The 14,461-nt window shown below is 41.1% G+C and overlaps 1 protein-coding gene across 5 annotated transcripts in view; it reads left to right on the plus strand.

The window, feature by feature from the left end:
- Nucleotides 1–14,461, plus strand: part of SORCS1 (sortilin related VPS10 domain containing receptor 1) — a 660,265-nt gene that overhangs the window by 82,835 nt on the left and 562,969 nt on the right. For 2 of the 5 annotated variants that reach the window (XM_067709466.1, XM_067709465.1), the window contains exon 1: nt 11,418–12,097. The exons of 1 other annotated variant lie outside the window; for it this stretch is intronic. In XM_067709466.1, the coding sequence (XP_067565567.1) occupies nt 11,546–12,097 (552 nt within the window). In that variant the 5' untranslated portion in view covers nt 11,418–11,545. Of the gene's footprint in view, nt 1–11,268; nt 12,098–14,461 lie in introns of those variants that run through there. 2 more of the 5 variants (XM_067709467.1, XM_067709469.1) reach the window with 2 other exon arrangements.

Consider the following 14,461-nt stretch of genomic DNA (forward strand, 5'->3'; position numbering starts at 1 on the left):
TACTTTCCTGTTTTACTTGTGAAAAGAATAATGCACTAAGGGGCTTCCCCGGTGGCACAGTGGTTGAGAGTCCGCCTGCCGTTGCAGGGGACACGAGTTCGTGCCCTGGTCCGGGAAGATCCCACATGCCGCGGAGCGCCTGGGGCCGTGAGACATGGCCGCTGAGCCTGCGCGTCCGGAGCCTGTGCTCCGCAGCGGAGAGGCCACGGCAGTAACAGGCCCGCGTACCGCAAAAAAATAAATAAATTAATTAATTTAAAAAAAGAATAATGCACTAAGGATAGATAGAAGGTCTATTTGCATTTGCCAATTGTGATAGAAGGCTTTTGTAAGTATGTATTGTAAAATCGATGCATATTTATTTTTAGCATTGTGTTATTGCCTCTGCTGCTAATAAACAAACAAATGACTACCTGGAGGAGCAGCTAAAACACTTGCTTATTTTCAGAATACTAGAGCTATATTTTTATTTATAATTGCATAGACTATATTAATTAACTTTACAGACCAGTGTGATTGTATAACTTATAGCCTTTGTATTTTTATAATTTACATCATTTGCAAATGTTAAGTGTAGTTAAGAGGTATTTCATTGATTGCACTCCATAATTCTTTACTTTCTAAAAAATACATGAAAAATTTTGAATTGACTAAGCAATAATATACCAAGTGCATTATAACTGGAAAATGTAAATATATGCATTATTCACCATGTTAAAGAAAAGATGCATAAAAAGCATGTAATAAAATTCAAAACCCATTCATGATTTTTAAAAACTCAGCCAATTGAGAATAAAAAACATTTATTTAATGTGATAATGTCATCTGCAAAACAATCCCCAGTAAATAATGTACTTCATAGTGATTTCTGAGCCCACTTATTTTCTGACCCACTGCCACCATTTCTAGTCATCATCATAATTCTCTTCCTACCAAAGCAATAAGCAATACATAAATTGATAAGCATATGGTAGAAATATTTGAAGGAAAGGAATGAAGTTTAATTTACACATGATATCATTAGGCACACAGAAATTCTAAAAGAATCAAAAAATTATTAGAATTAATAAGAAAAATTAACAAGGCCACTAGATAGAAAATTAATGTAAGAATTAATTCTGTTTCAATATACTAGAAATAATTAGTTGAAAATTAAGACAAAGAATTAATATTCACAATGCCACCAAATACCTCCAATACCTGGGAATAAATTTATTGAAAGATGTTCAGGATTCTACCCTGAAAACTAATAAATATTGCTGAGAGGACTCAAAGAATATCTAAATAAATGAAGAGAAATAATATATTCATGGATTGGAAGACTTAATATTTTTAAGATGTTAATTTTTCCCGAATTGATCTATAGACACAATGCAGTCCCATTAAAAAGTCCAGCATTTTTTTTAATTGACAAGGCCATTCTAATACAATATGGAAGAACTAAGTAGGGGACTTCACACCCAATATCAAAATTTATTATAAAAAGTTATAGTAATTAAGAAATGTTTTTATTAGCACAGAGTTTGATGAACTGATCAATTAAGCAGAATAGAAAATTCAGAAACACAAATACAGTCACCTGATGTACAATAAATGTCACAACAGTGAAGTGGGAAAAGGATGGTCTTTTAAATTAATGTCAGTGGGTTAATTGGTATCCATATAAAACAATATGAACTTTCAGCCTTACCTCATACCATACACACAAAATTAATCACACATGGATTATAGAAATAAATGTGATAAAGAAAACAATACCGCTTATAGAAAAAAATAGGAGAATACATTCATGAACATGGGGTAAGAAAAGATTTATTAAACAGAAAATAAAAAGCATCAGCCATAAAGAAAAGTTTTGAAATAATTGATAAATTGTATTACATAAATATTAAACACTTCTATTTATCAAAAATTATCATATTAAAACCCCAAAATTTGGAACGTTAATGTAAAGTTATTACTATTGTCTATAAAAATATATGTGGAAAAGGATTTGTATTTAGTCTACATAAAAACTCCTACAAATCAATAGGAAAAAGACTGACCACCCAATATTTTTAAAACTGACCAAAAGCCTGGGACAAGTGCTTCAGAAAATAGAATATTCAAAGGCCAGTAAATATTTTAAAAAGTACTCAGCATCCTTATTCTTCAGGAAAATACAAATTAAATGACTATGAGATACCTCTATACTCTCACCAGAATGGATAAAATTTTTTAAAAAAAAGGGTTGGTGAAGATGTGAAATAACTGAAAGTCTCATACATTGCTGTTTGGAACAAACACTGAAAAACTAGCATCGTATAGCAAAAGTAAACATGTCCCTTCCTTAGAACTCATTGATTCCAGGCCCCAGAATATATCCTAGAGCAAGTCTAGCTTACGTCTACCAAATGACATTCACAATGATGCAGCTGTATTCCTAATAGCCAAAAATAGACACTACCTATATGTCTATCAACAGTATAATGAAGAAGTAAATGGTTGTATGTTCACGTTGTGGAATACTACATGGGAATAAAATGGACCGATTGCTAGTACCCTCTACATGGTTAATGAATCTCACAAATATAATACTGAATGATAACAGCTAGACAGGGTACATACTGATTGATTTTGCTAAATATATTCAAAAAGAGCAAAATTAATCTATGGTTATAGATGTCAGAATAGGCATTCTTTGTCAGAGTGTACCTGCCTTGGTGCTACTGACTGACAGGGTACAGGGAGCCTTTGGGAGGCTGGAGAAGATTTCTCTCTTCATCAGTGTGGTTGTGTGTGTGTGTATAAAAATAAAATCACTAAGCAATTTAGTTACGACTTGGACACTCTCATGGATATAGGTTAAATTTCAAAATAATTTTAAAAAAGTATTTTAAATGCTAAAAAGCATTGTTATTGAGCAGTGTTCTCTTCAAACAAGCTGCAACTAATAGCAATAGGTTGAAAAACATGAACTTTTTCAGTTCATGTTTTGTTTTAAATTGCTTTATTCATTGATTCAGCTTTTGTTGTTGGTGTCAGTGTGGCTTTATGTGACACTGCTGGTGGGTGTCTATGATTCATGCTAGTGATGATTATCTGATGATATTAAGAAATGCTATCAAACAAATGAGAACACCAGCTTTGTCATTCATTCATTCAACAAACATTTACCGACTGTCTATTCTGTGCCTGCATTGGTTTAGATACTAAGGCAAAGAGATAAATATATAAGACACACAGGACCTGTAACCTACAGGTGTTTGCAGTCTAATGGGGGAGATAAAAGGGTAAGACAGATGATCATAATAATGAAAGTACAATGTCAGAATAGATCCCAGTGGCCAAGAGAATATAGAAAAGAGGTAGTGGTTACCTACTTAGCACTAAAACAACAGCGCTGAAAATTTTATTATAGGATAATTTCCATAATAAGAACGCTTAAAAGGCTATGGATACATTTCAAATGTTCTCTAATGAAATGACAAGATCTAGGATGCGATGACATAGGATATGCATGCAGGGATCAAGAATTAGGCTACAAAGGATGGCTGGTAGGCACCATGAGGTCATCAATTCAGGGAACCAAAATCTAGAAACAGCAAGGAGCTGGACTAGGAGATGGAGGAATGGAATAACCGATTTTGGCGTAGGGCCTCTGCAGAAATCCAGCATTTGGAGAGCAGGCATAAAGCAGCTTAACAATGTACCCAATGCCTTCTTAGATAGGGGCTCATTAGACTGCCACTGCTGGGACCACAGCTGGCTTTAGAAAATGGACAGACCTCATCCCACAATGTGACTCACATAATCATACCTGGTGATACTGAGCAGGTAAAGGTAGCTGAGCTTCCTAATAACAGTTTTTCATGGCAAACACTCATGAATCTTCATTTGGGCATTTATCTAAGCTTGTTCATGAGTTCAGACTTTGTAGTATCTCTTCATGATAAATGGCATGCATTTACTCCATGACGTACTCAATAAGGGATTCCTTTGACCTTTTCTTTTTTTTTTTTTAACATCTTTATTGGAGTATAATTGCTTTACAATGTTGTGTTAGTTTCTGCTTTATAACAAAGTGAATCAGTCATACATATACATATGTCCCCATATCTCTTCCCTCTTGAGTCTCCCTCCCTCCCACCCTCCCTATCCCACCCCTCTAGCTGGTCACAAACCACCGAGCTGATCTCCCTGTGCCATGCGGCTGCTTCCCACTCTAAAGTTAAATTTTCACGTTGCAAAGAATAATTCAAGTACACGGCCAAAAGTTCAGTCTACCACCCAATTTACTGCTGACCTCCTAGAAGCTTGTGAAACTCAGGTGCAGATTCCTTATACCACGATTCACATGGAAGATAGGTTTGGCAAGAACCAACAAGGCAGTAGTTTATTCCATCCATTCAATTTGCCTCCAAAGCAACACTTCTGAGTTTCAATCTCTGTTGTCTACCCCTCTTATTATATCTTACAGGGTATGGTGGTCTTTAATTTTTGTTTATATTCAGCAGGAAATAGATTTATTTTTTTCAGTAGACTGGATTTTAACTTTCTTCCACCTAGGGAGCAGTGTCAAGTGGAAGTTGGTATTTGAAATGTGAAATAACTTTAAAAACGGCTAACAGGTATTGAGCATCTGCTCTGTGCCATATAGAACAGCCTCGCATGAGGGAAGTGGTATAACTTCCATTTTACAGACTAGGCAACAGAGATTCAGAAATTCAAATGATAGTACACAGCTACGGCGTGGCATACATGGGATTTACGACTAGGATCTTGACTTCAAAGTATAGGATTTTAAGCCTCACACTGTCCTGTCTCCAAGCACCAGAGGCAGATAGACACAATAACTTCTGCTTTGATCACTGCTCTTGCCTTCCTCTTCAGTGTACTTCCGTGCTGCTACCAGAGAGTAGCATACTGTCAGGATGTCTGGACTCCTGAGGGCTGGAGTATGTCTATGCTTTGTCCAGATCAAACAAAGAAATGGGAAGCAGCACAAAGTAGTTAGTGTCTGCCCAATTGTGCTTATTCTTTGATTTGTTCCCTCCTTTTCTTTGCAAGCTATGCTTGTTCTCTGAGAGAAAAGTCCCAAAGATCTTATTTTTCAACGGCTACTGTACATTTTATAGAGTTGTATTCTGCTGGAATATTTTGCCCTAGAAATCTACTGAATTTGGCTTCAGTGATAACCTCATTCATCTTTGGATCAGTTCTTTGGAAAAGAGACAAAAATAACTGAAGACTTCTTCTTGTGATATAGGAAGCTTTTGGTTATCATCTCAGTGGCGCTTAAAGAATTTGAGGGACAGCTTTCCATTTCTCTCGTCTTCTCTTCTCTAGTTAGTACTCCCAAAGAAACAGAAGTGAAATGTAGCTCCAACTGGGTTCATATCTGTACTTTCTTTTTTTTAAAATTTAATTTAATTTGTTTTTTATAAAGCAGGCTCTTATTACATATTTCTACTTTCAAGGCGACTGGAATAGAAAAAGTATTATGAAGTTGGTTTTGTGATTTACTATGTCAAAGCCTTTTTATGTTGCACTAACAGGCTAGAGGACAGAAGAGAGAGAGAAATGATAGAAGTTACAATTTCTAGATCATTTTAAGACTATAATGAATTTTTAAAATACATTCTAAGACTTTTTGGTAAAGGTATATTTTTATCTTATTATTTTTTTAATTAATTTATTTCATTTTTGGCTGTGTTGGGTCTTTGTTGCTGCGCATGGGCTTTCTCTAGTTGCAGCGAGCGGGGGCTACTCTTTGTTGTGGTGCACGGGCTTCTCATTGTGATGGCTTCTCCTGTTGCAGAGCACAGACTCTAGGCGTGTGGGCTTCAGTAGCTGTGGTGTGCGGGCTCAGTAGTTGTGGCACATGGGCTTAGTTGCTCCGCGGCATGTGGGATCTTCCTGGACCAGGGCTCAAACCCGTGTCCCCTGCATTGGCAGGTGGATTCTTAACCACTGCACTACCAGGGAAGCCCCAAAGGTATACTTTTAAAAGTCTAATAATACCTCTCTAAATAAACTTACTTAGTCATAGTGCACATTTTCTCTATTTCACATTAAGTTTGACTATTTAAATGGGAAAAATATATATGCATATGAGTTTACACAATGACAGTGATATTATTTCATGCTTCTCTCTTCCTGTTTAACTATACAAGCTATCTTTTGAAACCTGAAATGATTGTGTAAGAAATGCACATAACCGCTAAACAAAAACAGTATAGAATTTTAATTCATGTATATACAAACTGGGGGAGGATTTGGACTAAAGGGAGAGAAAAAGGATAACAAAATTTAGTTCTAAATTTTTTCTCTAACTCTGTGACCTTGGATAAATTTCTTTATATTCTGTGAGATGCAGGCAAAACCTGCCCCCTACCTAACTTTTGGAGCTGCTGCAAGATTTATTAAACTAGGAGAAAAAAACCCAAAAACTGTTTAGAGGTCTGATGAGATAAGAGTTATATAAATACAAGGCAGTATTGTTATCTCTAAGAGGTGTATGAAGTTGAATTAAATTTTACAACACCTTATGAGTCAAGTAGATAATCTCAGACCCATTTTTACAGATAAGAGGGCTTAAGTTCTCCTGTTCAGGCCACTTAGACTGGGTGTATGTGAAGAGATACCATTACTGAATTCAGAGCTAGGCCAGTATTTGTTGATACCTGAATATATTTTAAAGGGCAGTTTAAAACATCCCATCATCCCCTTGGCAAGCAATGAGGAGAGTCTGCATATTATTCTCCCCAGTTTTCTTTCTGTGGTTCTTCGTGAAATTGATCTGAAATGCAAGACACCTTGTGTCAATGGTATCCAAGGGGAGCCAAGTATTTTGAGAGCTATTAAAAGACATTGTTCTAATGATGAGACATAAAATGTGATTTAGCGCAGCTGAAGCCAAGATATCCATCAGACACAGAGACCTAGGAAAAGGGGAAGAAGAAAAAACAATGTGACAGTTAATGCAGTCGGTGCAGTAAGGTTCTGTTAGTAGTGAACACACCACTATATTCATATAAGGTGTATGTGGCTATAACCACATATAACATTACCCCCAATGCTTAAATGAATAAAAGCCAATATAAATTGGAGAATACACATCTTCCCTTCAGCCTAAATAAACTCGCTCACTTGTTTCCAAAAGTAATTGTTCCACATTACTAAAAAATGATTCAAAGAGCTAATTAGAGTGCCTGGCACATAGCAAATTGTCAATAAAGTTACCTGCAATTATTTGGATTTGGAGTAGCAACAGTATTGCAAAAAGTCAAGAACATATTAGGAATAAGATGCCTGGGTTCAAGCCTTGCCTCTTGCACAAAATTGCCATGTGACTCTGCATAGCTGTTTAACGTAATCTTTAAAATGGGGACAATGATAGTACTCAGCTGAGATAAATTTTGTAAAAAACCAGATGATCGGGCACATGTATAATCCTTAGCGTGGTTTCCAGCACACAGACACATCTGACCTACAGAATGTTAACTTCTAGCAGCTGTGCAGCTAGGGCTGGTACACTAGTGTTGCTCTGCTAGCCAGTTACTTACTGAGCACTTCCATGAGCCAGGCACTGAAGGAGATGCTGGGGAAAGGAAAGATGAACAGGGGAGACATGGTCCTTATCCACATGTTGCTTGGGGGCGGGTATTAAAAAAATTCAAATAAAATAATTGAAGCCTGTAACATGCTAAGAAGGAACTAAGAAAGGACTGATGCAAAAAATGTGGAAGATATTTCTTCTTAGTTAGGGAGTCAGGGAAAGTCTGTCTAAGGAAGTACATTTAAAGTGAAGGTTTCAAAGGAAAGGAGTCCACCATGTGAATGGGGATGATGGTGGGCGTTCCACGTAGGTGGAACAGCATATGCAAAGGTCACGAGTTGGACAAAACTTGGCACATGGGAGGAAGGGATCGTCCAGAGTGACTGAAGCATATGGGTGAGGAGGGTGAGCGCTGCCAAATGTGACTGAGGAATGGACAGGACCCAGCGCACACAGGCCTGGTGGGTCGTGGTAAGGAGTGTAGGTATTCTGTTTTGTTTTTGTTTTTGTTTTTGCGGTACGCGGGCCTCTCACTGTTGTGGCCTCTCCCGTTGCGGAGCACAGACTCCGGTCGCGCAGGCTCAGCGGCCATGGCTCACGGGCCCAGCCGCTCCGCGGCATGTGGGATCTTCCTGGACTGGGGCATGAACCCGTGTCCCCTGCATCGGCAGGCGGACTCTCAACCACTGCGCCACCAGGGAAGCCCTAGGTATTCTGTTTGCAAAGGTAAGTTACTTAAGTTTTAAACAGTGGCAAGGAATGGTATTTTTTATACTTTTGAAAGACCACTTTTGCTGCTTTGTAGGGCAAGGCATCTAAACCGTTTTGATCATGTACACCCATCAGCATGTGACTCCAAAATGTTTATATGTTCATATTCTCTCTCTCTCTCCCTCGATAGATACATAGATATGTATAGATAGATATAGATATATAAATAGCATATATATGTTCATCAGTAATTGAATATTAGCTAGTCTATTTCCTGCACACAAATGTATCACCTTGTGATACCATTTTGGCACTTGTACCCCACTTTGGAGATGACTATTGTAGAGAAAGGATGGAGCAAAGCAATCTTGGAGTAGGGAGAGTAGTATGGAGACTGTTGAGCTAGTCCAGGTAAGAAATGATGGTGACTTACATTAGGTGGTGGCATATTTTTCATGTGCATAATGAAAAAGACTCCTAATTGGAATTATAGATCTACGCTCTCTAGTGGCCTTTTATGTCAACTATTTTGCTAACAAATGACCCGTTCCTAATGGATCATATTAATAAAACCCATTGGGTTGCTTATTGGATCGTTGGGTTGCAAACACCATGAAATAGACTAGCCCACTTTCCCCCATGATTAGCCTATTTCTTGAAGTCCTCTGGAAAAAGATGATGGTTTAGGGAATTACTGGTACTTTCTGCTTGTTGACAAAAGTTCATGGGGACCAGAGCCATAAGAAATAAAATGAATTTATTTTAAAAAAATAGTTGGAGTCAATTTCTTCTACATCTGTGTAAACTTTTTCACAAATGGATAATTAAAATCAGGCATTAAAAAAGTGCCTGCCTCTCCGAATTCTCAGCAAATGGACTGAAAATGCTTTCCCTAAACTCCTTGAGGAGGAAATGTCAGCTCTACTTTCCCAAATCTTCAGGAAGAACTTCCTTTTGAAACCAAAGCAATCTAAATTTTGGTAGGGTAATGATAGACTAAGACCAGAAAATGTGAATTTACTAATTTCTTTTCCATTTTGCTTTTTCCAGTCCTATATTTGGATGGGAGTTCATTTGGGTTCTGAGTCTTTAATCTAATCTGGTTTTCCTCTCTTGGAGGAAATCTTACAGAGTGGAAAGGAGGTTAGCAGGGCATAGAAAGAAGGCATTAAGCAAAGGATCCTGCAAAGCTTTGAAAACTTTTCTGAGGAGAGGAAAACAGCTCTCCTGGGCTTTGACAAAGAGCACTTGCAATTTGGGAGGAAGGAGGTGATAACCTCTGGCTCACCTCTCCTCCATCTAGAAGCCACAACCTGCCAGTGGTCCTTTTTTAGGAGGATTCAGGCTTGGGTAGTAATGGTACTTTTGGAAGAACAGTCTGTGTCTCCTTTAATGACGAACAGGACACTCTTTTGTCCTTTTAAGTATCCAAGTTTTATGGCTGAGAAGCCTGTGCTCTTTGCATTGGCACATTTCTTGGATCGATCATGAGAACAATCATTTTAAATTTTTTTGTAACACACCTCTGGCTTGGAATAAGAGAAACTCCTCTTGCACAGCAGTAAAAAGAGTATTATTCATTAAAGAATAATGATCACGCTGTTACTTGCAAGTTGGTCCCATCACAAACTCAGGATTCAGATTTTTCAGTGAGGTTACCTTTGCAAGTGTGAGAATGAACAAACGTGTAATTAGAAACTGGGAATTGTACTATTCTGTTGTGGGATTCATTTATTCGATCAATAAAAATTCACAGAATAATTTAACAGCTACCATGTGATAAGAAAGTGTTATCTGGCTCATGAAGACTACAAAGACATGTGAAGGTATTTCAGCCCTTAGAAGCAACTTTCTATTTGAAAAAGGCTTGGATTTTGAGAAATGCTTTGTACTTTTCAAAGCCCATTCACCTACTATAAATCTTAATCTGAACTTTTGAATAGTAGCAGGGGAGCTAGGCTGGGCAGACATTATAATCATACAATTATAGAATTTTAGGAGTGAAAGGGATTTTAAAGGTCATCTAATGCAACAACTTAGTTTTAAACCTAGGAAGCTGATAGATTGCTACTTGTCATAGATTCCACAGCAAACTAATGGCAGAGCGTCCAGCACCCACATGAAGTTTCCTATTGAGTCTTAAGGCATGTGTTAGTAGCTCTGGGCTAGGCACGAATGCCACGGGATAGATGGAGCACCATGCCTCCTTTCCTGTATGTATTTGCACACAGAAATATAATAATAGGCTTACAATAAATATTTATGAATTAATGACTGACAGATTTCCTACCATGTAGGGCACTGTGTCCAAGTACTAAGGATAAAATGGCAAACAGAATGAACTGGTTACTTCTTCCAAGTTGCTCACAACGTAGCCTTCCCGTCCTCAATGAGTGTGCAGTCCCTTAGGGAAGCCAAGACACGCCCACAAAATGCAGTAAGATTGGGTTCAAACACAGTGAGTGCTTTATTTAGGAGGTCAAGGAAGAAATCTAAGCGTCATAATTGATGGGAAAATCCCCCAGAACACACACACACACACACACACACCTGCGATCTTTTAATTACATCATTCTCTGCTGATGTTGGGACACACAGACTCTTCCCAAGGTAAGGTCAAGGTGCCAACTCACTGAGACTAAGAATGGAAAGAGCAGAAGCCCATTCATCCCTATTTTCTAAACTGAAAATGACCAGGGAGGAAGAAAAAGAAAAGAAAAAAGAAACAGCTACAGAGACTGATAGAAACAAACAGGAATAGGAAGTCCCCAGCACAGTAACCACTCCGCCAGGTCCGGGCTGGCCGCCCCCACGGGAGGGGCACTCGGGCTCTGCGCGGAGGCCGGCGGCCGCGGGGGCGCACAGCGCGGCGGCGAGGAGCGGGCGGCGGCGGCGCAGGCGAGCCCAGGGGGAGGGTCGGCGGCGCCTCCAGTCCCCGCAGCCAACCGCGCGCAGCGCAGCTCGGGAGCGGGACGCAGCGCTCGAAGCCCCGGCAGCGCCCGCCCTCTCTTCCGTGTTGCCTGCCCGCGCGCCAGCGCCCGCTCCGCCCGTGACTTCACTTCGGCTCCACCCCCGCGTGGCGGCGGCTCGCTCCGTCCGAACCCGCGCTCGGCACCAGCCCAGCCCGGGCAAGCGGCCGCCACCTGCCCCGAACCGCCTCTGCCCGCCCCCACCGCGGCCCAACTTGGATGGAGTTGGGGTCCTGAGCTCCTGCTCCTCGTAGCCGGCCAGCGGAGAGCCCCGCGCCGCCACCTCCGGTCCGGGACCCCCTCTCAGCTCCTCTCCGCTCCCGCAATGGGAAAAGTTGGCGCCGGCGGCGGCTCCCCAGCCGGGCTGAGCGCGCTCCTCGCCGGCGCGGGGCTCTTAGTCCTCTGCGCCCCGGGCGCCTGCGGCGGCGGCTCCTGCGGTCCCCCGCTGCACCCCAGCTCGGCCCCACGCTGGGCTCCGACCCGAGGGGGGCTTAGTCACCTGCGGCCGCGAGGCAGGGCTTTTGCCACGCCCCTGCTCGGACGCCCCCTGTTTGCAGTGGCCGCCGGAGACCGAGCGCTGTCCCTGGAGCGGGCCCCGGGCACTGGGGCGTCGGTGGCGATTGCTCCACGCTCTGACCGGAGGAGACGGAGTGGAGAGGATCAAGAGAAGGCAGAACGGGGAGAGGGCACGAGAAGACGCCCCCGGGGAGTGCTAAGGGACAGAGGGCAGCAGGAGCCTGGGACTCTGGAGCGGGACCCGGACAAAGCCACTCGCTTCCGGCTGGAGGAGCTGAAACTGACCAGCACTACGTTCGCGCTGACAGGAGACTCAGCACACAACCAAGCCATGGTCCACTGGTCTGGCCACAACAGCAGCGTGAGTATAATGGGACTGAGGGCAAAGGGGTGGAAAATGGAAAGGGTTAAAGTCGGCTGTGTGATTTGATTGAGAATTTGGGGAAATAGGGTTTCTGGACTTGAAACATTGTGCAAACTAAAGTCTTCCCTGCCCGCCTCCCCAAGGATTTAATGTCACCAACTAGGAGACCACCCCTTTCCCACCAACACCGGAGTCCTCTCCAAACCTCTAACAAAGCTTTATACAGGGCAGGCAGATCCCTCTTTCCCGTTTCTTTGGTCTCCTTTGTGTAGGATGGATCCGAAGACCAGGCAAACAGAGCGGGTTAAAGTATTCTGAATGCAGAGGTGAAAGGGTTAAAATTCCAGGCAGTCTGGTGTTCCCTCAAGTGACTTTCTCTTTAACTTGCTAGACTTATGGATGAGAGCACGTAAGATCAAAAAGTCTTTATTCGTAGCCTTTTAATTTTATTTTTATACGAAGCTCCTAACCCCCTCTTCCCGGCACGGAAGAGAAATTCAGTGGATGGTAAGGAGCCCTTAATGTATTCTGTTTCTGGGGACCAAGTGGATGCAAGTTTCAGGACGGGAACTCTCCAGCATCTTCTAACAGCACCAGCCAGTGTGTTTTGAGAGCTGGGGCTTTCCAGCCTGTGAATGAGTGGTTGTTCTCTGGCTTGATCTGTCCCAGGAAGATCAGATATGTCCCTGTGACAACAACTCCGTGTTCTCCCCCATTGCCTGACCTCCTCTAGTGAAGAGTACAGATAAAGACGTAGCTCTCCCTTTATTAAGGGGGGAGAGGGATTGCTGGATTTCCAGGAGGCTGTCACTGGGGAGCGTGGGTGCAAGTCCATGAGCTGTGTCCAAGATCAGGGAAGGTTTTAGATGTTTGGAAAAGCCTGCATGTCTGGAATTTGAGGGAGCTATTCCAGTTTAAACTGCACCTGGAAACTTCAAAGAGCTGAAATAGTAAAGAAAGAGCTTTGGTGGTGATAACTGCAGGTGATTTAGAAGTATGGAAACTTCACCAGGCTGCATTGAAGCAGACAAGAAAATGAAAACCAAGGATGGGTAAACTGAAAAAAAAAAAATCAAAGTTTCAGCTTCTATCAGGTTACTGAGATTGTAGTATTTGTATGCACAGTCTGTGCATCCTGGTACATTTCAAAATGTTTTCAATTGTGATGTTATTGCCAGAAACCTTCCCAGGGAAGTGCCACTTTAGTGAATTGTGCTCACTGTCAGCTTTTTTAATGAAAGTTGTGAACATTTTAAAATAAGAGGCTGTCATTATGGATTCCTTGGGTACATAGATATAAAGTGCATTAAAGCAAATTGTGATAAGTAGTATTTTGTATCGTGTCTCTGTCCTGAGAGCCTCAGCACGGTTTTCCCTACAATTCAGCCTTCATGACCAAGGCTATGGTTTTATATGGTTCTCCGGACTGGTTTAATCAAATAATTGAAGCTGAAATTCTTTTCATTCAAGTTCCGGAGACCCTTGCCCTCATTCCTTACCTTAACTGTCCTATCTTTCATATCATAACCACTGAAATTAATCCCCCAATTTGAACCTGAATCTTCTTAAACTGATCAGATAACTTTCGCACTGCTTTAGATGATTAACTCAAAGCTTCTAGCTTTAAGGGGCAATTTTAAACACATCAAACATATTAAATCTTGTATCAAGAAGTAAAGGACTTTGGACTCAAAATATTTCTGGCTTTTAATGTAATTCAAGCCGTAAAATATCACTCACCCATTAGACCTCTAGTTCACCTATTGAAAGATCTTGGAAAGAGCAAGAAAGGGAGAGTACATCTTTGGCAAGTTTTAAACTTCATTTAAGAAATGGTGCCAAGCACTGCCAGCCTTTTTTTTTTTTTTAAATGGTGCTTATAAACCCAGTCAGGCTTCTTAGGGTCAGGGCTTGAAGGGGTGACATGTAAGGAAGTCTGAGATAATGTAGGAAATAATCAAGGTGTTAAAAGTTGGAGCACTCAAATCGTGTAAACGAATGAGATTTCTATCCTATTAAGTCTCTCATTCTATAAGGACATACCCTCCATCCGCGCCCACTTACATACAAATTGTTGTTGTTTTTCTTCAGTGTATATAAGTAGTAGATGAAGAGAAATAGTCTTGTATCAGTATCCTCCACAAAGTAGTCCCAGATTCCTAGAAGAGATAAAGTTTAAAATATATTTTGAAGGTAAGGGAGGCAGAAAGAAACTTTTCTAGACAACTTTGTGATGTGAAAAGCAGAGCGGAGACCTGAGTTCTGGTTCTGCCTATTTGTGGTTTGATCTTGGCAAGCTGATTGCCTGAGTGTGAATTTCCTCATCTCTAAAACAGGAGGGGAGGATGCCTGTCAGATTCA

Source organism: Pseudorca crassidens, chromosome 16 (assembly GCF_039906515.1).
Source record: "Pseudorca crassidens isolate mPseCra1 chromosome 16, mPseCra1.hap1, whole genome shotgun sequence".
NCBI classification, from domain to species: Eukaryota; Metazoa; Chordata; class Mammalia; order Artiodactyla; family Delphinidae; genus Pseudorca; species Pseudorca crassidens.